This window comes from Scyliorhinus canicula, chromosome 5 (assembly GCF_902713615.1).
Source record: "Scyliorhinus canicula chromosome 5, sScyCan1.1, whole genome shotgun sequence".
Lineage (NCBI taxonomy): Eukaryota > Metazoa > Chordata > Chondrichthyes > Carcharhiniformes > Scyliorhinidae > Scyliorhinus > Scyliorhinus canicula.
In genome coordinates, this window is record NC_052150.1 from 219,108,541 (window position 1) to 219,133,952 (window position 25,412).

The window sequence follows — 25,412 nt, forward strand, 5'->3', positions numbered from 1 at the left end:
TTTCTCAACAGGGGCCAAGAATCTAACCAGACAAACTCCATGTTGTCTTAAATGTCTTCAGCCTGAACCAGAACAAGTGATGAATTGACCTCTGAGCACAGAGGGAAGTCCCAGTTCGTTGACATTTTTGCCCGTTGCTCTGGAGCTGGGATGGGCACCCGCATTCAGTCGGGGTAATGTGGGTCTGCCAACCTGACCACAACAAGGGAACGTCATCTTGTTCTTTCAAGTGCTGGAGAAATAAAACTCAGCAGGTTTGACAGCATCTGTGGAGAGAGAAACAGAGTTAACGTTTCGAGTGGAATATTTCTCCTTCGGATGGTGGACATAATCTTAAAACATGATCCAAGACAGTTAACACCAGATCAAGAACAAAAACCACCCTTGCATAAAATGTATAATGTACTGGGCAAAGAGTAAATGTGGCACTTAAAGGAGAGGTAGTTACCCAGTCTTGGGGGGGAGAGAAAGGGCAGATAATAATGAAAGATGAGTCTAGAAGCAGATCAAAATGGCAGATCAAACTCGTTGGTTCAAATGGCCTTTCCATGTTGTAAGAAATAGAAGCAGGAGGAAATCTCCCTGTCCATTGAGACGACTCCACCATTCAGCGTGCTCATGGCTGATCTTGTGCTACAACTCCATTTTCACGCCCGCTCCCCCATGTCCTGTAATTCCCTGAGAGGCCAAGCGGATGTCTAACCGAGCTTTAAATACAGTCCATGATGGAGCACCCCACCACCCTCGGGTAGTGGATTCCAAACATTCGCAGCCCTTTGTCCCAGCAGTTCGCAGTGAGGGAACCCTGGGCAGAGATCTCCGAGCTGGACTTTGCCTCTTGCTGTGTCATCCGGAATTTTGCAGGAATGAAGGAGTTTTTGTTGGGGGTACCGGATTAGTGGAGTCATACGAGTGGGGCACTGAACCAGTTTGGATCACTGCGCTGACTTGTCTTCAGTGGTGATGTGGTAATCCTGGACAAGCAGGTGAACAGTTTCTATGCACTGACTTTAAAAATAAACCTGTGAAAAGCTGGGAACAATTACCAGCCACATCCCTGATGAAGTACATGTGGGCAGGAAAAGGTGTAGCTCTGTTGCATTTCCTCACATTCTTCGTTGTAAACATTAAGTTTCTAAGATTTTTTTAAAAATGATTAGCGTGACACTATATTGACTTGCTTTAGAGAGGGAACAAGGCAGCACCGCAACCCTAAATCCATGTGGAAGATGTTGCATGTCAGTGACTACAGCAAGAAAAATACTTCATAATGAGGGCAATCTGGTTATGCTTCTTGAATTGTCTTAACGTCCAGCTTTGTACAAATTGAAGAGACGGGGAATGTGCTATTTTGCGGTGTGTGGAAAGTGAAGCTGCTCGTGTGGCGGAAGTTTCCCGTGGGATTGTTGACTTTAGAAGGACGTTAAGTGGGTTGATTTTGACTTTTGACGATAAAGTGGATGATTATCGGTGCAGCCGTCTTTTATACAGCTCTCCCCGTTTTCATTGATCTGATTGAATGGCAGAACAAGCTCAAAGACTGGCTTGCTCCCGTTACTGTGTCTTAAATGGGAGTGGGGTGCAGCAGGCAGGTGAATTGATATTTGACCGCTTGACACTACCGCCCAGACTCAAACCTAGCCCATTTTTTTCTTCGCCGCCTTCATCAATCTCAAAAGTACTTCACAAAAGTTTGTATTTATATTTGAGGGAAATGTGACAGGAAGGGCTAGCAGGAGATCCTTCTCCAGGGCAGCACGACAGCACAGTGCTTAGCACTGCTGCCTCACAGCGCCAGGGGCACAGATTCAATTCCGGACTTGTGGAGTTTGCACGTTGTCCCCGTGTCTGCGTGGGATTCCTCCGGTTTCCTCCCAAAGTCCAAAGATGTGCAGGTTAGGTGGATTGGCCATGCTAAAATTACCCCCTAGTGTCCAAAGATGTGCACGTTAGGTGGGGTTACGGTGATAGGACAGGGGAGTGGGCCTAGATAAGGTACCCTTTCAGTGGGTCGGTGCAGACTCGATGGGCCAAATGACCTCCCCCTGCACTGTAGGAATTGTATGTATGATTTCAGCAAGTGCGCTGCATGTGGCTGAGGTCATGCTCAACCAATGGGCTCATTTGTTTTGGATAAATATCAGGAGGCCTTTATGGCTCTGCCTGTATTCACAAGACCAAAATGGTTGAATTGCATTTAGTTAGGCAGATTTGCTATGTGTGAGAGCATAAGAATTTTTGAAGCATAGGAATGTGCCAACATGTTTGTGTCCATTTTTGTACATCAGCCTCACCTTGTCCCAAATTCCCTTGAATTTGGGAAACTTGATGGTGGTGGGGATGGATACGCGTCAACTGAGGATAGTGAGGATGCGAGACAGATGAAGTGATGGAATATTACAACAAACCCACAGGGCCCAATGGCTCACTGCTGCTCCTGTGTTGCTGCAGAGCTCCACAGACGTGGGAGCACTTTAACACTTATTAAAACATTCCTCCATGTGATCAGCCTTTTTATTGGCTTGAGAAGAGCTATGGGGACTTTTCTTTAATCGCAGAAAGTATAATTTATCTGTGACCAGCTCTTGCTTTGCATGTTTGGCGGGTGTCCTTTGAGAAAGTGCACTGACCTGTGTAGCCTGCCATGTTCAGTAAACGCACAGTTGTGAGTGATTTGCAAAGTACAAGCCAAACGCTAATAATGCTGAAGGAAGCTCTGGATGTTATTTTACGATAATACCCTTCTCTGGCCAGACAAAATCGGACACTGTGTACGCAAGGACCATGGCTCTGCTCAATGGCACCCAGAAGCCAGTTCCATTTTGAGTCCCAGATGGATGGCTTATACTGAAATGTTGAGAAGGGGCATTTGCTGGGTGGCCTAATTGCCTGCCCATTTTTATTCTCTCGTTTTAAAACCTTCCATGGAAAGGACAGTAGTTACACGGTGAAGCTGACGAGGTGTAAGGTTACCTTCCAAGTCTTACAGGTAACAGGTAAGCTCGAGGCAAATTTGTCCAGAAAATGAGAGGCACGTAGAGCAGCTGCTTGAATTTAAGAAAAGGAGGAGGTTCGATATCCTAAAATGTCCTCTAATCTAATTAGTTTTTAAAAAAAAGATTTATGGAGGACTCTAATTTCAAAGTAACGCCTGGATTATGTCAAATAAAATGTTTTTATGTGTCAGAGGTACATGTACAATCTTACAGCATTGCAGGAGACTACTTAACTCATCCTACCTACAGATCAGTACCGTTAAATCTTGCACACTGTTACGAAGCATATTTATGAACTTTTTCCTCGAGTGAAAAGGTGGACCTTTCAAAACAATTCATTTTGCACTATCCTACAATAACTAAAGGGAAATGTTTAACGATATTTTATATGCTTTGTTTGTCGTTAGTCTTATTTTCATTGCATGTCAGACTAAAATTTCTTTATGCATTATCAAGGGAATTACTGAAAAATAAAGACCTATTCTGCAAACATCTTTTTATTTTGAACCAAGGGCCCAATTGCAGGCCCAGGAGCAGTCGTGATCTTGATTAAAGTCTGAAAAGAAAAGAAAAAAACACAACTTGTATGCCAGGGTGAAGAATCTGAGAATAATGGCAATGTGGCTCTGCTTATGAAACCCATACAGCCCTTCCAGATACTGGGAATAAACCTCGTCCACCGCTCAGCTAGTTGGAGACTTTAGTCAGAAGCAGCAGGATTTTAAATTCTCTTGCGGGGGGTAGGGGTGGGGGTGGAGGGAGAGGTGCGGTGACCTAGAGATGGGCCCCTGGGGGTGGGTTCCTGGTGTCCTGCAGAGTTGCAATCAGCAACTCCATTGGGTATTGCGGCCCCTTCCCGCTGAGGGCCAGAGAACTTTCTGGAAAGGCACTAAGAGGCGTATAAAGGACCCTCCCCACTGAAGACTTGGCACAGAGGTAACAGAGAAGATTCGACGACAGACCAGAGACAGAAGGAATCATAGTGCGAGATCCACCGTCGCAGACAAAGACAACCAGCACTCCGAGAATTGGACCTGCCGTTTGACTGAGTTCATCGGCACAGAATCTTGGGATTATTATTTGGGATACTTTAAGGGGGGATGACTCTTTTACAGTGTTTAATAATAAATTTGGTTGAATCCTAAACTTATATTTGTCCTTTGTTTATCTCGTACCTGGGTACAAGGTTGAGTAATAGACTGGTTGAAGAGTCTCAGACAGCAGTGAATAAACTCAGCTGGCAGAGGAATAGAACCAAGGTTGTTGGGCTCGCTTCCCGTCAAGAACCAGCTGTGCAGCCAACTGAGCAAAACCGGCTATTCAATATACCGCTGCAGTGCCCGGGGAATCATAAATGGCATTGAACATGTTGCAATCATCAGCGAACATCCCCACATCTGACCTTGTGTTTGGAGAAAGGTCACTGACGATGCGATTGGGCCTAGGACATCAAGCCTAAATTTTCAGGCGGGCAGGAGTTTAGGGACACGGGGGAAGCTTCCCGGCAGGAAGAGGGGAAGAGACGGCATTTCCATTAGCTGCCTACTTTTCACATTGGGTCAGCCCCCTTCCACCCCCCCAACCAAAATAACTATCTTGTTGGAGTGTTAAATGGGCAGGCAGGTGGGATTGGCAGGGTTGTGCTCTCCACCAATTCCTCGAGTGGTGGGAAGGGAAACTCCACCACCCTAAATATACTGGCCAACGTTCTGTCTGTTCTGTGTGTATATAGAGTTATATACAGTCCATCTAATCCATGTGGGGAGGCCTCAGCTGTAACCCAGCCAGTCCCAATTCCCCCTTGACTTTGTAGTCTTAAAGTGCCCATCCAATTTCCTTTTGAAATCATTGCTGTTTTTTAGGGGAGACCAATTGAAGGTTTTTGGGCTAGAGATACCAGGGGGAATGTTTGGAAGATTCTTTTAACACAGCGAATGGTAATGGAACAAAGAACAAAGAAAAGTACAGCACAAGAACAGGCCCTTTGGCCCTCCAAGCCTGCGCCGATCATGCTGCCCGTCTAAACTAAAATCTTCTACACTTCCGGGATCCATATCCCTCTATTCCCATCTGATTCATGTATTTGTCAAGATGCCTCTAAAATGCCACTATCGTCTCTGCTTCCACTACCTTCTCCGGCAGTGAGTTCCAGGCACCCACTACCCTCTGTGTAAAAAAAAAAACTTGCCTCGCACATCTCCTCTAAACCTTGCCCCTCGCACCTTAAACCTATGCCCCCTAGTAATTGACCCCTCTACCCTGGGGAAAAGTCTGACTATCCACTCTGTCTATGCCCCTCATAATTTTGTTGACCTCTATCAGGTCGCCCCTCACCCTCCTTCGTTCTAGTGAGAACAAACCAAGTTTCTCCAACCGCTCCTCATAGCTAATGCCCTCCATACCAGGCAACATTCTGGTAAATCTCTTCTGCACCCTCTCTCAAGCCTCCACATCCTTCTGGTAGTGTGGTGACCAGAATTGAACACTATACTCCAAGTGTGGCCTAACTAAGGTTCTATACAGCTGCAACATAACTTGCAAATTCTTACACTCAATGCCCAGACCAATGAAGGCAAGCATGCCGTATGCCTTCTTGACTACGTTCTCCACCTGTGTTGCCCCTTTTAGTGACAGGTGGACCTGTACACCTAGACTGACTGTCAATACTCTTGAGGGTTCTACCATTCACTGTATATTCCCTACTTGTATTAGACCTTCCAAAATGCATTACCTCACATTTGTCCGGATTAAACACCATCTGCTACCTTTCCGCCCAATTCTCCAAACGATCTAAATCCTGCTGTATCCTCTGACAATCCTCATCGCTGTCTGCAATTCCACCAACCTTTGTTCCGTCCGCAAACTTACTAATCATTTATACATACTATGAACAGCAAAGGTCCCAGCATGATCCCTGTGGACCACCACTAGTCACAGCCCACCAATCAGAAAAGCATCCTTCCATTGCTACTCTCTGCCTTCTACAACCTAGCCAGTTCTGTAGCCATCTTGCCAGCTCACCTCTGATCCCGTGTGACTTCACCTTTTGTACCAGTCTGCCATGAGGGACCTTGTCATAGGCCTTACTGAAGTCCATATAGACAACATCCACTGCCCTATCTGCATCAATCATCTTTGTGACCTCGAAAAATTCTATCAAGTTAGTGAGACCCGACCTCCCGTTCACAAAACCGTGCTACCCTCGCTAATACATCCACTTGCTTCCAAATGAGAGTAGATCATGTCTCGAAGAATTCTCTCCAGTAATTTCCCTACCAATGATGTAAGGCTCACCGGCTTGTAGTTCCCTGGATTATCCTTGCTACCCTTCTTAAACAAAGGAACAACATTGGCTATTCTGAGGTCCTCTGGGACATCACCTGAAGACAGTGAGGATCCAAAGATTTCTGTCAAGGCCTCAGTAATTTCGTCTCTTGCCTCCTTCAGTATTCTGGGGTAGATCCCATCAGGCCCTGGGGATGTATCCACCGTAATATTTTTCAAAATGCCCAACACCTCGTCTTTTTGGATCTCAACGTGACCCAGACTATCTACACACCATTCTCCAGACTCAACATCCACCAATTCCTTCTCTTTTGCAAAGTATTCATTTAGTACCTCGCCCATTTCCTCTGGCTCCACACATAGATTCCCTCCCCTGTCTTTCAGTGGATCAACCCTTCCCCTGGCTACCCTCTTGCTTTTTATGTACGTGTAAAAAGCCTTGGGATTTTCCTTAACCCTATTTGCCAATGACTTTTCGTGACCCCTTTTAGCCCTCCTGACTCCTTGCTTAAGTTCCTTCCTACTTTCCTTATATTCTGCACAGGTTTCTTCTGTTCCCAGCCTTCTAGCCCTGACAAATGCCTCTTTTTTTCTTTTTGACGAGACCTACAATATCTCTTGTTATCCAAGGTTCCCGAAATTTGCCATATTCTTCTTCCTCAAAGGAACTTGCCGGTCCTGAATTCCTTTCAACTGACTTCGAAAGCCTCCCACATGTCAGATGTTGATTTACCCTCAAACATCCGCCTCCAATCTAGGTTCTTCAGTTCCCGCCTAATATTGTTATAATTAGCCTTCCCCCAATTTAGCACATTCACCCTAGGTTCACTCTTATCCTTGTCCACTAGCACTTCAAAACTTGCTGAATTGTGGTCACTGTTCCCGAAATACTCCCCTACTGACACTTCTACCATCTGGCCGGGCTCATTCCCCAATATCAGGTCCAGTATAGTCCCTTCCCGAGTTGGACTATCTACGTATTGTTTTAAGAAGCCCTCCTGGATGCTCCTTACAAACTCTGCCTCGTCTAAGCCACTAGCACTAAGTGAGTCCCAGTCAATATTGGGGAAGTTAAAGTCTCCCATCACAACAACCCTGTTGCTTTTACTCCTTTCCAAAATCTGTCTACCTATCTGCTCCTCTATCTCCCGCTGGCTGTTGGGAGGCCTGTAATAAACCCCCCAACATTGTGACTGCACCCTTCTTATTCCTAATCTCTACCCATATAGCCTCCCTGCCCTCTGAGGTGTCCTCGCCGCAGTACAGCTGCGATGCTCTCCCTAACCAGTGGCGCAACTCTTCCACCCCTTTTACCTCCCACTCTATCCTGCCTGAAACATCTAATGACCTGGAATGCTTTACTTATGAGCAGTGGAAGAGTGGTGTTCCCCAAGGGTCAGTGCTAGAATCACTTGCTTCTCGGTTAAATACAGAGAATGTGCCATTAAGTCTATATTGCCTTTCCCTATCTGTAATAACCCTCACAAGACCCATGGGTCCTCCCCGGTTGATCTCTCCGTGGGCCCGTGTACTACGAGCTCCCCAGCTAGTAGGCAGAGGCCAATCAGCTGGGGCTTGTGGAAAAGGACTGATGAAAGCTGGCCTGGACTGCAACCGGTTAGAACAGTAATCCCGTTTGGGACCTTGGCACTTTAAGCCGCTTCAATGACTCAGAAGAGGCTGGCGGTAAACAAACATAGATTTAGGTACACTATTTGCAAAGGCCTGCAAATCGCAGCATATCGCTCCCAGTACAATACTGGCTGGGAGGACTAACCACACCAGGCCCGGTTTTGGACTTTTAGCTCATAACGAGCCCCCGGTGTTCAGCCTCCGCCCCCTACCTGAGAAGCTCGTACTCCAGGGGTCCGATGGGGCGATCATTGATGGTTACCCCGTGGCTCTGGTGGGGGGGTTATGACAGCTGCGTTGCGGCCTTTACTTTTATTGTCAAATTAAACCTCTTCGACTCCCGAGATTTTCTACTATCGCGTCTGACAAAATGCATCACCTCGCTCTTCTCTGTATCAAATTCCATCTGCCACTTTCTGCTCACCTATTTATGTCACGTTCCGGATGGTTGGTATCATCCTCACTGTTTGTCATTCCCCCAAGTTTGGTATCATTGACAAATGTCATTTATATTTAGCCAAGGAACAAGTCATTCTAGCTCTGACCCTGGGGAACACCATTGTCTACTGCCCTCCAGTCTGGGAAAAAAAAACATCTACCATCTATTTTCTCTCGCAAAGTCAATTATTTTATACAATTTGACATTGATTCTCCTCTGAGCCTAGGGGCTTTTCACAGTAACTTCATTTGAAGCCTACTTGTGACAATAAGCCATTTTCATTTCATTTTTCATGTGGTATTATGGGCCAGGGTTTAGAGAACACCAAAGTATATCATGGAGTTCACCAGGCACACAACTCCTTTTGGTTCTGAGGAGCACTAGGGCCACTTTCCAGGTGTGATGCACCGGAGATCTTAAGTATTTTTAAACAAAACAATGTTTATTCTATGAATCCAGTTAACATTTTATAAACACACAGTAAACATATTATCAACTACCAACACAAATACCCCCCCCAAGATACAGTACTCTATAGGTAACCCTTAATAACTTTCCTAACAACATCCATAAGCCAAACACCCTTTTTTTCCACAAAACAATAGGTTTGAATTCCTTACAAAAAACAGGTATTACTTTGAAACTATCAAGTGATCTGGAGACATTCTTTCGCATACAGAGAGAGAGACCAAAATACACATTCTTGGTTTGAATGCACCTCCCAACTGAAAACGAAACCAAAAAACTCAGAGCCACACAAAGCAGCTTCCAGCTCAAAATGAAAGTCAACGACAGAATCACAGCCCAGCTCCAGCCATACAGTGACATCACTGCAGCCATTTGATAAAACACACTTCTTAAAGGGACCCTCACATGACACCACCCCCCAAGGAAAAAAAATAAACCATCAACTTCAAGATGGTTTCATTTTTCACCTTTTCACTTTCCTTCAAGAAAGATTGACAGTAAATATACCTTTTTGTTTAACAAAACAATATATGCAAACATTTATAATATCATAGTCCATTTTAGGTCTTCTTCCTCCACTGAACCTGCTTCTCTTAATTGACAATCTCTTTTCAACAAGAAAGTCTGTGCACGATCCATCCATTTCTCTTAGCCTCGGCATTTTTCTTTAAGGTCAGATACTTTAGTTCAATCCAATCACAGAGTCTCTTACAATTCTCCAACACAGGAGCATTGGTTAACACAGCCCTTAGGCCTTCAAATGCTCGTTGACACTCCGCCGTCCACTGAAATCTGTGACGTTTCTTCAGCCAGTCTGTCAGTGGAGCAACCCCGCTGCAAACATTTGGCACAAATTTTCGATAAAATCCACTCTTGCCAAGAAATCGCATGATGTCCCTTCGTGTCGAGGTATTGGAAACTCCCCAATAACTTTTGTTTTCACATTCCGTGCAACCATTCGACCCTGTCCAATTGTATGGTGAAGGAAAGTGACTTGGGCTTTTCCAAATTCACTTTTGGCTAGGTATACCACCAAACCCGCCTCCTGAAGTCGATTGAACAACTGCATCAGATGCTTCAAATGTTCTTTCTATGTTTAACTAAAAATTACCAGATCGTCGATGTACACCGCACAATTGGGCAATCCTAAAACGACTTTGTTAGTTAACCGTTGAAATGTGGCTGGGGCGTTTTTCATGCATATTGGCATATTCCATCTGGAGTCATAAAAGCTGAAATCTCCTTCGCCCTTTCGGGTTGCCTGCCACTAATCTTTAAGTAAATCCAGTTTGGAAATAAAAGCTGATTGTCCCACCTTCTCAATGCAATCCTCCAAGCGTGGGACAGGATAAGAGTCCGTTAATTCAACCTTTCTATTGTCCACACACAAAATATCTCCGAGAGATTATAATGGTTCAAGCATTAAACGTTATGGTGCTTGTGACTTGGGTGGGGTGGTGAAGAACACAGTTTACTCCCTTCCATTCTGTATTATATCCGAGGGCTTGGATTCATTATTAGGTGATCAGTCCTGTGAAGTGGGTCTAGTGCAGTTGGTATGTAGCATCCACAAAGGATTGGATCAACGCCAAAGATTCTGAGAACATTATCAGTAAATTTAGCAATGTGTTCACTGATTTTAGTGCACTACCATTCACCAATGAGATACAATTTAAAGAAGATACATTATCTAAATCACTGATACAAACTATTAGTTGTGAAATTGCAGAACAAAGAACAATACTGCACAGGAACAGGGCCTTCAGCCCTTCAAGCCTGCGCCGATCACGTATCCTATCTAGATCAACCACCTGTATCCTTCTATACCCCGTCTGTTCATGTGCCTATCCAGATAAGTCTTAAAGGTCGCTAACGTATCTGGCTCAACCACCTCACTTGGCAGTGCATTCCAGGCCACCACCACCCTCTGTGTAAAAAAACTTCCCCAACACATCTTCACTGAACTTTTCCCCCCTCACCTCCAACTTGTGTCCCCTTGTAATTGTCATTTCTGCCCTGGGAAAAAGCCTCCAACTGTTCACCCTATCTATACCCCTAATAATTTTATAAACTATCAGGTCGCCCCTCAGCCTCCATCTCTCTAGGGAGAACAATCCCAGTTTATTCAATCTCTCCTCATGGCTAATACCCTCCATACCAGGCAACATCCTGGTAAACCTTTTCTGTACTCTCTCCAAAGCCTCCACGTCCTTCTGGTAGTGCGGTGACCAGAATTGGATACAGTAATCCAAACGTAGCCTAACCAGCGTTCTACATAATTGTAACATAATTTTCGAGCTTTTATACTCGATACCCTGTCTTATGAAGACAAGCATGCCATATGCTTTCTTTACCACCATTTCCACCTGTGCTGCCACTTTTAAGGATCTGTGGACCTGCACGCCCAGATCTCTCTGCGTCTCTATGCTCCTGATGGTTCTGCCATTTATTTTATGGCTCCCACCTGAATTGGATCTACCAAAATGCATCACCTCGCATTTGTCCAGGTTAAATTCCATCTGCCATTTCTCTGCTCAATTTTGCAGCCTATCTATATCCTGTTGTATTCTCTGACAATCTTCATCACTATCCGCAACTCCTGCAATCTTAGTATCATCTGCAAACTTGCTAATCGGACCCGCTACATTTCCTTCCAAGTCATTTATATATATTACAAAAAGCAGAGGTCCCAGTACTGATCCCTGCCGAACACCACTAGTTACAGACCTCCATGCAGAAAAACACCCTTCCACTGCTACCCCCTGTCTTCTATGGCCATATGGTCTCCTGGATCCAACCAGCTAGATCACCCCGACCCCATGTGACCTAATCTTTTGCACTAGCCCACCATGAGGGACCTTATCAAATGGTTTACTAACGTCCATGTAGACAACATCCGCAGCCCTTCTCTCATCAATTATTTTTGTCACCTCCTCAAAAAAATTCAATCAAATTACTGAGACATGACCACCCTCGTACAAAACCATGCTGTCTGTTGCTCATAAGACCATTCACTTCCAAATGTTCATAGATCCTATCTCTGAGAATCTGTTCCAACAATTTCACTGTCACTGACGTCAAGCTCACTGGCTTATAATTACCTGGATTCTCCTTGCAACCCTTCTTAAATAATGGTACAACATTGGCTATCCTCTAATCCTCTGGGATCTCACCTGTGGCCAATGAGGACACAAAGATTTCTGTCAGAGGCCCAGCAATTTTGTCTCTTGCCTCCCTCAGTAATCTGGGATAGATGCCATCTGGCCCTGTGTATTTGTCTACCTTAATGCTTTTTAACACACCTAACACTTCCTCCCTCATAACAACGACCTGTTCTAAAGTGTTTACCCATCCCTCTGAGACACCACCAATCAAAATGTCCCACTCCTTTTTACCTTAATGCTTTTTAACACACCTAACACTTCCTCCCTCATAACAACGACCTGTTCTAAAGTGTTTACCCATCCCTCTGAGACACCACCAATCAAAATGTCCCACTCCTTTGTGAATACTGATGCTAAATACTCATTGAGGACCTCACTAACTTCCTCTGGTTCTATATATAACTCCCCTCCTTGTCCTTGAATGGGCCAACTCTTTCTCTAGCTACCCTCTTGTTTCTAATATACGTATAAAATGCCTAGGGATTCTCCTTAGCCCTGTCTGCCAAGGACATTTTGTGACCCCTTTTTGCCCTTCTAACTCCCTGCTTGTGCTCTTTTCTGCTTTCCTTGTATTCCTCAAGTGCTTTATTTGTTTTTAGTTGCCTGTACCTCACATATGCATCTTTTTTCTTTTCGACAAGATTCTCAATTTCCCTGATCACCCATGATTCCCGAATCCTGCCTTTCCTGTCCTTCCTTTTTGCTGGCACGTGCCTGTCCTGCACTCCCATCCACTGCTCCTTAAAAGACTCCCACATGCCAAATAATGGAGATGTCGATCTGCAAGTCACTCTCATTTCTACCCTACCACCGTATCAGATACAAAACCACAAGTCATCAAGAAGATAGAAGAACCTATCAAAGGGGTAAATTCCATGGTATGTATGAAACAAAAAAATGGTGATGCCCGTATAGACATGGATCCCAAAGGTCTTAATGACAAATGTATACATATTATAAAAAAATCATGACAGAAAGCAACAGACAACCATATCTCGCAAAATCACATTTACAAAGCGTTACCAATGTCACATGGTAGATCGTCAGCAGAGTTACTCATGAATAGAAGGTTGCGTCCCACACTTCCATACTTGAAAAAGGAGGAGGAGAATGGAGTGGTGCTGCAGGAAATGCAAAACATTAAAGCAAAACAAAAGCTGTTCTATGATAGAGTGTCTAGAACTTTACCACCTGTGATGACATTGTGAGAATAGAAGATTCAGGCAATTGGTCGAGAAAAGCCATTGTACTTGAAGAAGTAGCACCTCATTCCTACAATGTACAGATGGAGGAGGGGTTGGTTTTCAGAAGAAATCGTTACGTGCTCTTGAAAACCAGAGAAGGATTTCACAGCAACGTGATGGGTGACGAATCTACGTCAGAATCAATGTCAGCTATAGTTTCAGATAGCTCAGCACTTCCTGAACATGAGAATGTCATGGAGAACATTCTGAGCAGCAAGGTCAAACTTTGAGAATATCAACCAGAGTCAAAGAAAACCTGATCAACTCAATTTCTAGATTTGGACTATTTTTACATCCTATGCTGGCTTTTCTTGTGTGTTGATATATATATAAAGATATATATTTGTTAAACCAGTTAAAAAACATTTAAGCAAAAAATTAATACTGTTAGGCTCACAGGCTAATGATACCACATGTAAATATACTGATGATAATGAATTAATTTATTCCTTCAAAGGAAAGGGGATGTAGTGATATCATTGCTGTGTTGTAATTCACCAACTGACCACTAGGAGTCTCATTAGTACATAAGCAAATGTTAGAGTCAGACTGACGAGGGAGCTGGGAGGGAGAGGTTGCTTGTGCATGATCATACTCTTATTCATCTGTTGTTTTGTATATATTTGACCCACAGTTAATGTTAATAAATCGTTTATAGCTTTAGCTACAAGTGTTCCTGTAATATAAAACAGGCCATCCGACAAGAACACCATTCCAGATATTAATAAACAGTCTCTGAGCTGCTTCCAACACATTTACATCCTTCCTTAAATAAGGAGATCAATACTGTATGCAAAAGTTCAGATGTGGTCTCACAAGAATATTTACTTAAAATCTATTTAGATAAAATCCACTGTATTTAACCTTTGTTACTTCATCAAAAAATTCAAATAGATTAGAAAGCGTGATTTGCTATATTTTTTTATTTAAATTTTATTTTTTCCCATAAAGAAACACACAGATGCTTTTAATCAGGGTGGCTGCTCGATTTTATTCCTCCCTCTCTAACCCAGCGAATGACCGATTGCCTCCTGACAGTATTCCGTTCCCCTGAGTTCAGCAGAATAATGTGGTTCCTGGGAAACTTTATCAGTTAAAACTATGGCGACTCTGAAAGCAGAGTCTTAAATCAGTGCCTCATTTACAAGCCAAGAGTTCAGATTAACCTCAAGCGGCCATTTGTTTTTACCCATCCACATTGCCAATATCTTGCGGACAGCGGACGCCAGCAAGAAGTACAAAGAACAATACAGCACAGGAACAGGCCCTTCGGCCCTGCAAGCCTGTACCGGTCATGATACCACCCTTGGCCAAAACCCTCAGCACTTCCTAGTGCCGTACCCCTCTATACCCATCCTATCCATGTATTTGTCGAGATTCCTTTTGAACACCGTTAATGTATCTGCTTCCACAATTTCACCTGGCAACACGTTCCAGGCACTCACCACCCTCTGTATAAAAACCTGCCTCCACATCTCCTCTAAACTTTGCCCCATGGACTTTAAACCTATGCCCCCTGGTGACTGACCCATCCACCCTGGGAAAGAGTGCCTGCCCATCCACTCTATCCATGCCCCTCATAATCTTGTAGATCTCTATCAGGTCGCCCCTCAACCTCCGTCATTCCAATGAAAACAGTCCGAGTCTATTCAGCCTCTCTGCATAGCTAACACCCTCCAAACCAGGCAACATCCTGGTAAACTTCCTCTGTACCCTCTCCATAGCCTCCACATCCTTCTGATAGTGTGGCGACCAGAATTGTGCGCAATATTCCAAGTGCGGCCTTACCTAGGTTCTATACAACTGTAGTTACTAAGTCTTGCAGCTTGAGGGTGCTGAAGTACCACTGTTCGAGATTAACTCTGCCTCCTTACGGAAAGATATTCTCTGTATTTTCAGTGAACGGTTTCAGTTTCCATTCCTGTTTGGGATTAAGTTTGGAGGATTAAGTCTCACCTCTGGGATAAGGTCCTCATCCAGCTCAGACTCATGGGAATTGTTAAAATTATTTTGATAGGACGTGAGCTTTGCTGGTCAGCATTTGTTGCCCATCCCTAATTGCGCTGGCAAGATGGTGGTGAGCTGCTTTTGCTGAACTGCTTGTGGGTGTAGATGTAGGTCCACGCACAATGCTGTTAGGGAGGGAGTTCCTTGGAGTTTGGCCCGGGGACATGAAGGAACGGCGAGGCATTTCAAACTCAGGATGGTAGTGGAGATGAACTTGCCAGTGGTGTTCCCCTGTGCCTGTTGCCCTTGGCCTTCTGGGTGGTGGAGGTCACAGGGAAGGAGCCTTGGTGAGTTGCTGCAGTGCATCTTGTGAATGGTACTCACTGCTGCTATTGTGCGTCAATAGTGGAAGGAGCGAATGTTTAAGATGGTGGAGGGGGTGCTAATCAAGTGGGGCTGCTTTGTCCAGAATAGGGTTGAGCTTCTTCAGTGTTTGGAGCCACACTCATCCAGGCAAGTGAGTATTCCATCACACTCCTGACTCGTGCCTTGTAGATGGTGGACAGGCTTTGGGGGGTCAGGAGGTAAGTTACGTGCCGTAGGATTCCTAGCCTTTGACCTGCTCTGGTAATCACAGTATTAATATGGCTAGTCCAGTTTAGTTTCTGGTCAATGGTAACCCCCAGGATGTTGATAGTGGGGGATTCAGTGTGTCAAAGGGCAATAGTTAGATCCTCTCTTGATGGAGATGGTCTTGCCTCGCACTTGTGTGGCACAAATGTTTCTTGCCACTCATCACTTGGGAGAAGCAGTGATAATGCCACTGGACTAGTAACCCAGAGGCCCAGGGGACTCGGGTTTGAAGCATACCATGGCAGCTGGTGGAATTTAAGATCAATAAATAATTGAAAGCTAGTCTCAGTTGTGACATGAAACTCATTGTCTTAAAGACCCACCTGGTTCAGTCATGCTTAGTTTTTAAAAAATGTAATCGGTTGCCCGCCACTACTTGCCCTCGAACTGAGTGGCTTGTTGGGCCATTTCAGAAGGGGGCAGTAAAGAGTCAATCACACTGCTGTGGGTCTGGAGTCACATGTAGGCCAGATTGGAGAATTTCCTTCCCTGAAGGACATTAGTGAACCAGATTTTACAACAATGGATTTATGGCCATCATCAGATTTTATCGAATTCAGATTTCACCATCTGCTGTGAGGGTGTTTGAACCCAGGTCGCCATCTTTGGATTGCTAGTCCAGTGACAATACCACCAGACCCCTGCATCACCTAACATTCTTACCCGGTCTGACCTACCTGTATCCAGTTCCATAACAATGTGCATGACTCTTAAATGGCCGAGCAAGCCACAAGTCAGCAATGTGATGGAATACTGACCCCTTGCCTGGATGAGTGCAGCTCCAACAACACTGGAGAAGCTCGACACCATTCACGACAAGCCAGCACCCACTTGATTGGCACCCCTTCCACCATTTGAAACATTTACTCCCTCCACTGATGCACAGTAACGGCAATGCACGGCTCCTGTGACAGCACCTTCCAAAATGGCAACCATTGTATTCCAGTGTATTCAGCACTGAGAACATATTGTTCTCTGTCTAATCAACTAATCAATTCTTAAAGTCTCCGCCAAGCTATGAGACATAGCAAAATGTGAGAAAACATGCCCAGTACTTTCCTTAAGTCTGCGCACAAAGCCGCTGAGCTAGTTTTGATAGGCACCAGTCAATCTTAAAGTAATGTCCAATGTTGATTAACAAATTATCCTTTAAGTAACAGACATTCATTTGAAAAAAACAGGAGGTCTCAGCTGAGAATTAGGAGCCAATAAAAGTAAATAAGGGGTTAAACCAGAGGTAAGTAGGGCCTCATGGTCAAGGTCTTTGTTCTTGAATTCTTGAACCATCTATCTGTTTGTTTGCTTTTAAAGTAATTTCTTTTTGTGCTTAATGCTTTTTGCCACATATTGACTTTTTAATGTATTGTTTGATATTTTGCTTTTCTTTTTTATTCAGTTCTTATTCAAGTGCGTAATGAACAATAATAAAGTCGTACTTTTGACACCTCCCACCAACCGGACTACCGATTCTTATTAGAGGGTAAAATAAGAGTCTCAACAAGCACACAAGATGACTGTGATAAAACACACTCTTCTCTGAGAATTTGTCTGTGATGAGAGATTTGGACAGTAGTCAGGAGAAACTGTTTCCATTGGCGGAAGGGTCGAGAATCAGATTTAAAGTGATTGGCAAAAGAACCTACGCTGCTGCGAGGAAACACTCTTTTACCCAGTGAGTGCTTGGCTTTGGAGTGCACAGCCTGAGAGGGTGGCATAGGGAGGTCCTATTGTGGGGTTCAGAAAGGATTTGGACAGGCTCCTGATGATTAAAGATTTACAAGAGAGAATAACCCAGGTGGTAGGGGTCTTTGATTAGGCGGCCTACTTTTCCAAGGCAGCGGGAGGTGCAGACATGTTTGCAGCATGGAAACAGGCCCTTCGGCCCAGCTTATCCATGCTGCCCAATTTCTATCACTAAGCTAGTTCCACTTGCCCGCATTTGGCCCCTATCCTTCTATACCCACCCTGCCCATGTAACTGTCTAACTTTTTTAAAGGAAAAAATTGTACCCAATTCTACCACTGCCCCTGGGAGCTCGTTCCAGGTGTTCACCACCCTCTGTGCGAAGAAATTTCCCTTCTGGTCTCTTTTGTATCTCCCAGTCTCACCTTAAACCTGTGCCCGCTAGTTCTAGATTCCTCTACCTTTGGGAAAAGATGTTGCTGTTTGAAGAAAACGGAGAGTGAAGCAGTCCATGTACAAATGCAACGTGTGGACAACAATCAGACTTGGACCGACAAATTACATTCGTGCCACACAAGTGCCAGGCAATGGTCATCTCCATCAAGAGAGAAATCTAACCATCTCCCCATGACATTCAATGGCATTACCATCGCTGAATCCTCCACTAACAACAAGGGGTTACCATTGACCAGAAACTAAACTGGACTCGCCATAAAAATACCATGGCTACAAGAGCAGCTCAGAGGTTGGGAATTTTGCCGTGAATAATTCACCTCCTGACTCCCCAAAGCCTGTCCAAATCCCCTCCCAGTTGGGTTATTCTCTCTTGTAAATCTTTTCTTTCAGGAGCCTGTCCAAATCCTTTCTGAACCCCACAATAGGACCTCCCTATGGCACTCTCTCAGATGTCCACCATCTACAAGGCACAAGTCAGGAGTGTGATGGAATGCTCTCCACTTGCCTGGTTGGGTGCAGCTCCAACAACACTGAGGAATGCTGGCACCATCCAAGACAAAGCAGCCCGCTTGATTGGCACCCATACATCACATTTAACATTTATTCCCTTCACCACCGACGAACATTGGCAGCCGTGTGTACCATCTACGAGATGCACTGCAGCAACTCACCAAGGTTCCTTCAGTAGCACCTTCCAAACCTGTAACCTCTACCATCTAGAAGGACAAGGGCAGCAGATACCTGGGAACCCCACCACCTGGAGGTTCCCCTCCAAGTCACTCGCCATCCTAGAACAAAGAACAAAGAAAATTACAGCACAGGAACAGGCCCTTCAGCCCTCCCAGCCTGCGCCGATCCAGATCCTTTATCTAAACCTGTTGCCTATTTTCCAAGGATCTACTTCCCTCTCTTCCCGCCCGTTCATATACCTGTCCAGATGCATCTTAAATGATGCTATCGTGCCCGCCTCTACCACCTCTGCTGGCAAAGCATTCCAGGCACCCACCACCCTCTGCGTAAAATACTTTCCACGCACATCTCACGTAAACTTTCCCCCTCTCACCTTGAAATCGTGACCCCTTGTAATTGACACCCCACTCTTGGAGAAAGCTTGTTGCTATCCACCCTGTCCATACCTCTCATAATTTTGTAGACCTCAATCAGGTCCCCCCCTCAACCTCCGTCTTTCCAATGAAAACAATCCTAATCTACTCAACCTTTCTTCATAGCTAGCACCCTCCATACCAGGCAACATCCTGGTGAACCTCCTCTGCACCCTCTCTAAAGCATCCACATCCTTCTGGTAATGTGGCGACCAGAACTGCACGCATGTGGCGACTTGGAAATATATCGCCATTGATTCACTGTCATTGGGTCAGAATCTTGGAACTCAAGGGAAATTGGGGATGGGTAGTAAATGCTGGTCAGGCCAGCGACACTCATGTCCTGTGAAAGAATTAAATAAATACTGCTGGTCAGGATATCGGGGGAGAATTGTCCTGTTCCTCATTGAAATTTCAAGTTAAAGATAGATAGTTTTTTGAAGAATAAAGGGATTAACATAGAACATAGAACAGTACAGCACAGAACAGGCCCTTCGGCCCTCGATGTTGTGCCGAACAATGATCACCCCACTTAAACCCACGTAACCCGCATACCCGTAACCCAACAATCCCCCCATTAACCTTACACTACGGGCAATTTAGCATGGCCAATCCACCTAACCTGCACATCTTTGGACTGTGGGAGGAAACCGGAGCACCCGGAGGAAACCCACGCACACACGGGGAGGACGTGCAGACTCTACACAGACAGTGACCCAGCCGGGAATCGAACCTGGAGCTGTGAAGCATTGATGCTAACCACCATGCTACCGTGAGGCCCCAAAGTGGGGATTAAGGGTTATGGTGTACGGGCCGGAAAGTGGAGCTGAGTCCACAAAAGATCAGCCATGATCTCATTAAATGGCGGAGCAGGCTCTAGGGGCCAGATGGCCGACTCCTGCTCCTAGTTCTTATGAAATGATGAGTCTTTGCCATCTGCATGAGAGGGTCCACTGGGCCTCAGTTTCAATCTCCACTGAAAGTCTGATTTAACGGAAACGTTTCCAAGGGCGGGATTTACCGACCAACCCACCGCGTGTTTTTCGGCGCCGGCACCAAGTTGCAAACATTGGGGATTTGCCAAGGCTGGCAGAGGTGATGCCGCAGGGGATGGACCCAGCTGCCCCTCCGCCCTGAGGTAAACCCCAGGGCCCTGTGGGCACCGAACGGGCGGAGGGTGGCGACAGTGGCTACCAGCTCCCCCAAGACCCAACCCCCTGACAATAAGGCGTCTCGGAGTCAGCACCCGGAACAGGCGAGGCGTGTGCGGCTGGCAGGTGGGCAGGGGTCCCCCGGCACCAGGAGGGCACCCGCAAGAGGCCCCGAAGGTCATGGGACGCGGTACGCTGCAGGCTGCCTCCACCTGGGGACACACCGGTACTGCGGTAGAGCGCGGAAGACTAAGCTTGTCAAGAATCACCGAGAGGGCACGGGGACAGGGGGGGAGAAATGCTTGGGTGGGAGGGGGGCTTCCCCTTCTGTGGTGTGGCATGATCAGGGGATTGGGGTAGTTGGGGACACATATGTATAGAATTTAAAAATGTCACACCCACGAAAAAGAAGGGCTCAGGCACTTCCTTCCACAATGCGGGCAGAGCACCAATCCCCTGAACCCAGCTCCCTGGGCATGGAGGTCCTACCCCGGAGTGATGTTACGCAGATCCTGGAAGAGTGGAACAAGGTGGGGGGGGGGGGGGGGGGGGGTGTGAAGGGAGAGGATGAGGGCCTCTGACTGGGGTCTCGCCTGGCCGTTCCTGCCTCCACCTGATGTGCATCGGCAGCTGTGTGGTGCTCACCAGATTGTGCCCCCGAAGCCCGTCCACTACTGTTGCCCACACCGAGGTGTGTGCCTCTGCGCTGGTGGGGGGGGGGGGGGGGGGGGGGGGGGGGGGGGGGGGGGATGACAGCCGTGCTGCGAAAACGGTGGTCTCGTCGGAGCTCCTCTCCAAGATGTTCTCATGGGAGGCAGGGTGGGGTTCTGCTGGCACCGTCGGATAAGGATCCTGTGGGAGAATGGACGTGGGTCAGTCTGTATGGCAGCGTACAACAGTCGGCGGTCTGCTGGATCCCAGGAGCCAGCTGGGTGCCAACCTGATGCCAAGCCTCTGGTACAGGGTTACCCGGAGCTGATGGAGAGATTAGGGTGCATCGGGACATTCACAGGGAGATGTCAGCGATACTCCAGCAGGTCCATAGCCGCTTGGAGGAGTCCCAGAAGCTACGGGCGGAGGAGATAGCGCTGGCAATGTGAGGCACTGAGGCCAACACTGCTAGGGTGGCAACCGCAGTGGAGAGCCTGGTTCACGACGTCGGCACCATGAGTGAAGGTGTCCAAGGATCGTGCAATCAGTGACGGCCACGGCTGAGGGTCTCGGTGAACTGTCCGACTCAATGGGGATAGGTGTGAATTGGTCACAGCTGAGGTTGATAGACTGTTATTGAGGTAAAGGTATTGAGGGATACAACATCAAGACGTGAAGATGGACTTAAGGTACAGAGCAGCGATCTAGCTGAATGGCAGAACAGGTTTGAGGGGCTGAATGGCCTCCTCCTGTTCCCAGGTTCCCCTATGTGGAGTTAAATTGATGGTTAAAGGATGTGGTATGAGTCATACACCAGACGAGTGGTCATTTACAGCAGTGTTCTTCAAACTTTTTTTCCGGGGACCCATTTTTACCAATCGGCCAACCTTCGGGACCCAACCTGTCCGACCTTCGCGACCCACGTCGGCCAACCTTCGGGACCCAACCCGTCCGACCTTCGCGACCCACGCCGGCTGACCTTCGCGACCCACGCCGGTCAAGCTCATGACCCACACCGGCCAAGCTTCACGACCCACGCCGTCCGACCTTCGCAACCCACGCCGGCCAACCTTCGCGACTCACGCTGGCTGACCTTCGCGACCCACGCCGGCCGACCTTCGCGACCCACCATTTTCTCTTACCTTGTTTGCTGCTGACAAAAATGGAGGAAATGGTTTTGGGTCCCTTTGGCCATCGTACACGCTCCTCCAATCGAACCTGTTGGATGAAGGTGAAGCCTTCCTGTGTCGGAAAGCATAGAGCCTCCATCTGTCCAAAGTTCTGCATTTTTTTCCTGTAAAATTTTATCAAATAAAACCCCTCACCGAACTTGTGTACAAAAAATGAATAAATGAAAAAAATAAAAATTAAATGAATAAAATAAATGAGGAAAATGAATAAACCCCCCCCCACAACTTGTAAAACAAAAAGTTGCGACCGTTTAAAAAGAAAGCGGCCGCACTGCGCATGCGTGCCTGATCATCGGTGTGCAGACGTATAGTTATGCGCATGCGCGCTGATGATCGGGCACGCATGCACAGTGCGGTCGCATTTTTTTACATATTCGCGGTCATTTTGAAAGCCGCTTGCAGCCGGCGTTATTAATAGCTGGCTGCTGCAGCTGTTGCGCGCAGATTTGCGCGATCGGGAACGCGCGACGGACGACTCCGTGACCCTCCCGGAACCCGTCCACGACCTACCCCCGAGTTTGACAATGCCTGATTTACAGCACCTCCTAGCCCCCCCCCTTTGATTCGGCATTGTTAATCAGCTAATGAGCTACTGGGCCTCAGTTTTTACTGGAGGTTGGGTGGTGGACGTGGGCGAGTTGCAGAAAGCCTCCCATTCACCCAGCCTGCAGGAGCTGGTGGTGAGGCCTGGGAGATTTGAATTCCCAGGCCTCCGTGTGTAATTCTTACCTGCAGCTGGAGCTTTTTAATTAGTTAATTGCATTAGGCCAGTTTTCAGAAGCTAGAGTCACAGTATAAATAGGAGCTAGTTACAGTGCAGACATTGTTTGCAGTAGAGTGCTGAGCTTGTGGCATTTGAGTGCTACAGTGAGAGTTTGTGACTGAGGGAGTGCTGAGCTTGTGGCATTTGAGTGCTACAGTGAGAGTTTGGTGACTGAGGGAGTTAGGTGAGGAGGGAGTAAGGTGCTCCTTACATTTCATTCCCTATATTTATCAAAGAGCGTGAAGGGAGCCAGGAGTTTAGAGTACAGCTGACTGGAAGTAGAGTCGGAGGGCGGAGGTCCAGTTGGTCCAAGGGGCAGCTAATTCTGTAAGGTAAGAGGGGATGGAGGCTAGGGCAGTTGCATGCTCCTGCTGTAGGATGTGGGTGGTGAGGGATACCACTGGTGTCCCCGCTGACTATACCTGCGGGAAGTGCACCCAACTCCAGCTCCTCAGAGACCGTGTTAAGGTACTGGAGCTGGAGCTGGATGAACTTCGGATCATCCGGGAGGCAGAGGGGGTTATAGAGAAGAGTTACAGGGAGGTAGCCACACCCAAGGTACTGGAAAAGAGTAGCTGGGTTACAGTCAGGGGAAAGAAAACTAACAGGCAGACAGTGCAGGGATCCCTCGTGGCCGTTCCCCTTCAAAACAAGTATACCGTTTTGGATGCTGTTGGGGGGGATGACCTACCGGGGGAAGGCCCCAGCGGCCAGGTCTCTGGCACTGAATCTGGCTCTGGGGCTCAGAAGGGAAGGGGGGAGCATAGAAAAGCAATAGTAATAGGAGATTCAATGGTTAGGGGAATAGATAGGAGATTCTGTGGTCGCGAGCGAGACTCCCGAAAGGTATGTTGCCTCCCGGGTGCCAGGGCCAGGGATGTCTCTGATCGTGTCTTCAGGATCCTGAAGGGGGAGGGTGAGCAGCCAGAAGTCGTGGTGCACATTGGTACCAACGATGTAGGTAGGAAAAAGGGTGTGGAGGTAATAAACAAGTTTAGGGAGTTAGGCTGGAAGTTAAGGGCCAGGACAGACAGAGTTGTCATCTCTGGTTTGTTGCCGGTGCCACGTGATAGCGAGGCTAGGAATAGGGAGAGAGTGCAGTTGAACACGTGGCTGCAGGAATGGTGTAGGAGGGAGGGCTTCAGGTATTTGGATAATTGGAGCGCATTCTGGGGAAGGTGGGACCTGTACAAGCAGGACGGGTTGCATCTGAACCAGAGGGGCACCAATATCCTGGGGGGGAGGTTTTCTAGTACTCTTCGGGAGGGTTTAAACTAATTTGGCAGGGGAATGGGAACCGGATCTGTAGTCCAGCAACTAAGGTAGACGATAGTCAGGATGCCAAAGCACGTAGTGATGCAGTGGGGAAGGTAACAATGACAAAGGAGAGTACTTGCAGGCAAGGAGATGGGTTGAAGTGTGTATACTTTAATGCAAGAAGCATCAGGAATAAGGTGGGTGAACTTAAGGCATGGATCTGTACTTGGGACTACGATGTGGTGGCCATCACAGAAACTTGGATAGAAGAGGGGCAGAAATGGTTGTTGGAGGTCCCTGGTTATAGATGTTTCAACAAGATTAGGGAGGATGGTAAAAGAGGTGGGGGGGGGGGGGGGGGGGGTGGCATTGTTAATTAGAGATAGTATAACAGCTGCAGAAAGGCAGTTCGAGGGGGATCTGCCTACTGAGGTAATATGGGTTGAAGTTAGAAATAGGAAAGGAGCAGTCACCTTGTTGGGAGTTTTCTATAGGCCCCCCAATAGCAGCAGAGATGTGGAGGAACAGATTGGGAAACAGATTTTGGAAAGGTGCAGAAGTCACAGGGTAGTAGTCATGGGCGACTTCAACTTCCCAAACATTGAGTGGAAACTCTTTAGATCAAATAGTTTGGATGGGGTAGTGTTTGTGCAGTGTGTCCAGGAAGCTTTTCTAACACAGTATGTAGATTGTCCGACCAGAGGGGAGGCCATATTGGATTTAGTACTTGGTAATGAACCAGGGCAGGTGATAGATTTGTTAGTGGGGGAGCATTTTGGAGGTAGTGACCACAATTCTGTGACTTTCACTTTAGTAATGGAGAGGGATAGGTGCGAGCAACAGGGCAAGGTTTATAATTGGGGGAAGGGTAAATACAATGCTGTCAGACAAGAATTGAAGTGCAGAAGTTGGGAACATAGGCTGTCAGGGAAGGACACAAGTGAAATGTGGAACTTGTTCAAGGAACAGGTACTGCGTGTCTTTGATATGTCAGGCAGGGAAGAGATGGTCGAGTGAGGGAACCATGGTTGACAAGAGAGGTTGAATGTCTTGTTAAGAGGAAGAAGGAGACTTGTGTAAGGCTGAGGAAACAAGGTTCCGACAGTGCGCTGGAGGGATACAAGATAGCCAGGAGGGAACTGAAGAAAGGGATTAGGAGAGCTAAGAGAGGGCATGAAAAATCTTTGGCGGGTAGGATCAAGGAAAATCCCAAGGCCTTTTACACATGTGAGAAATATGAGAATGACTAGAGCGAGGGTAGGTCCGATTAAGGACAGTAGCGGGAGATTGTGTATTGAGTCTGAAGAGATAGGAGAGGTCTTGAACAAGTATTTTTCTTCAGTATTTACA

At 46.7% G+C, this 25,412-nt stretch overlaps 1 protein-coding gene across 2 annotated transcripts in view; it reads left to right on the top strand.

Annotated features, from left to right (window-relative positions):
- Positions 1–25,412, top strand: part of sec22c (SEC22 homolog C, vesicle trafficking protein) — a 177,666-nt gene that overhangs the window by 47,040 nt on the left and 105,214 nt on the right. Inside the window, exon 7 of one of the 2 annotated variants that reach the window (XM_038798547.1) lies at positions 3,453–3,553. The exons of the other annotated variant lie outside the window; for it this stretch is intronic. Within the exon in view, the coding sequence (XP_038654475.1) occupies positions 3,453–3,470 (18 nt within the window). The 3' untranslated portion in view covers positions 3,471–3,553. Of the gene's footprint in view, positions 1–3,452; positions 3,554–25,412 lie in introns of those variants that run through there. 2 annotated transcript variants of the gene reach the window in all.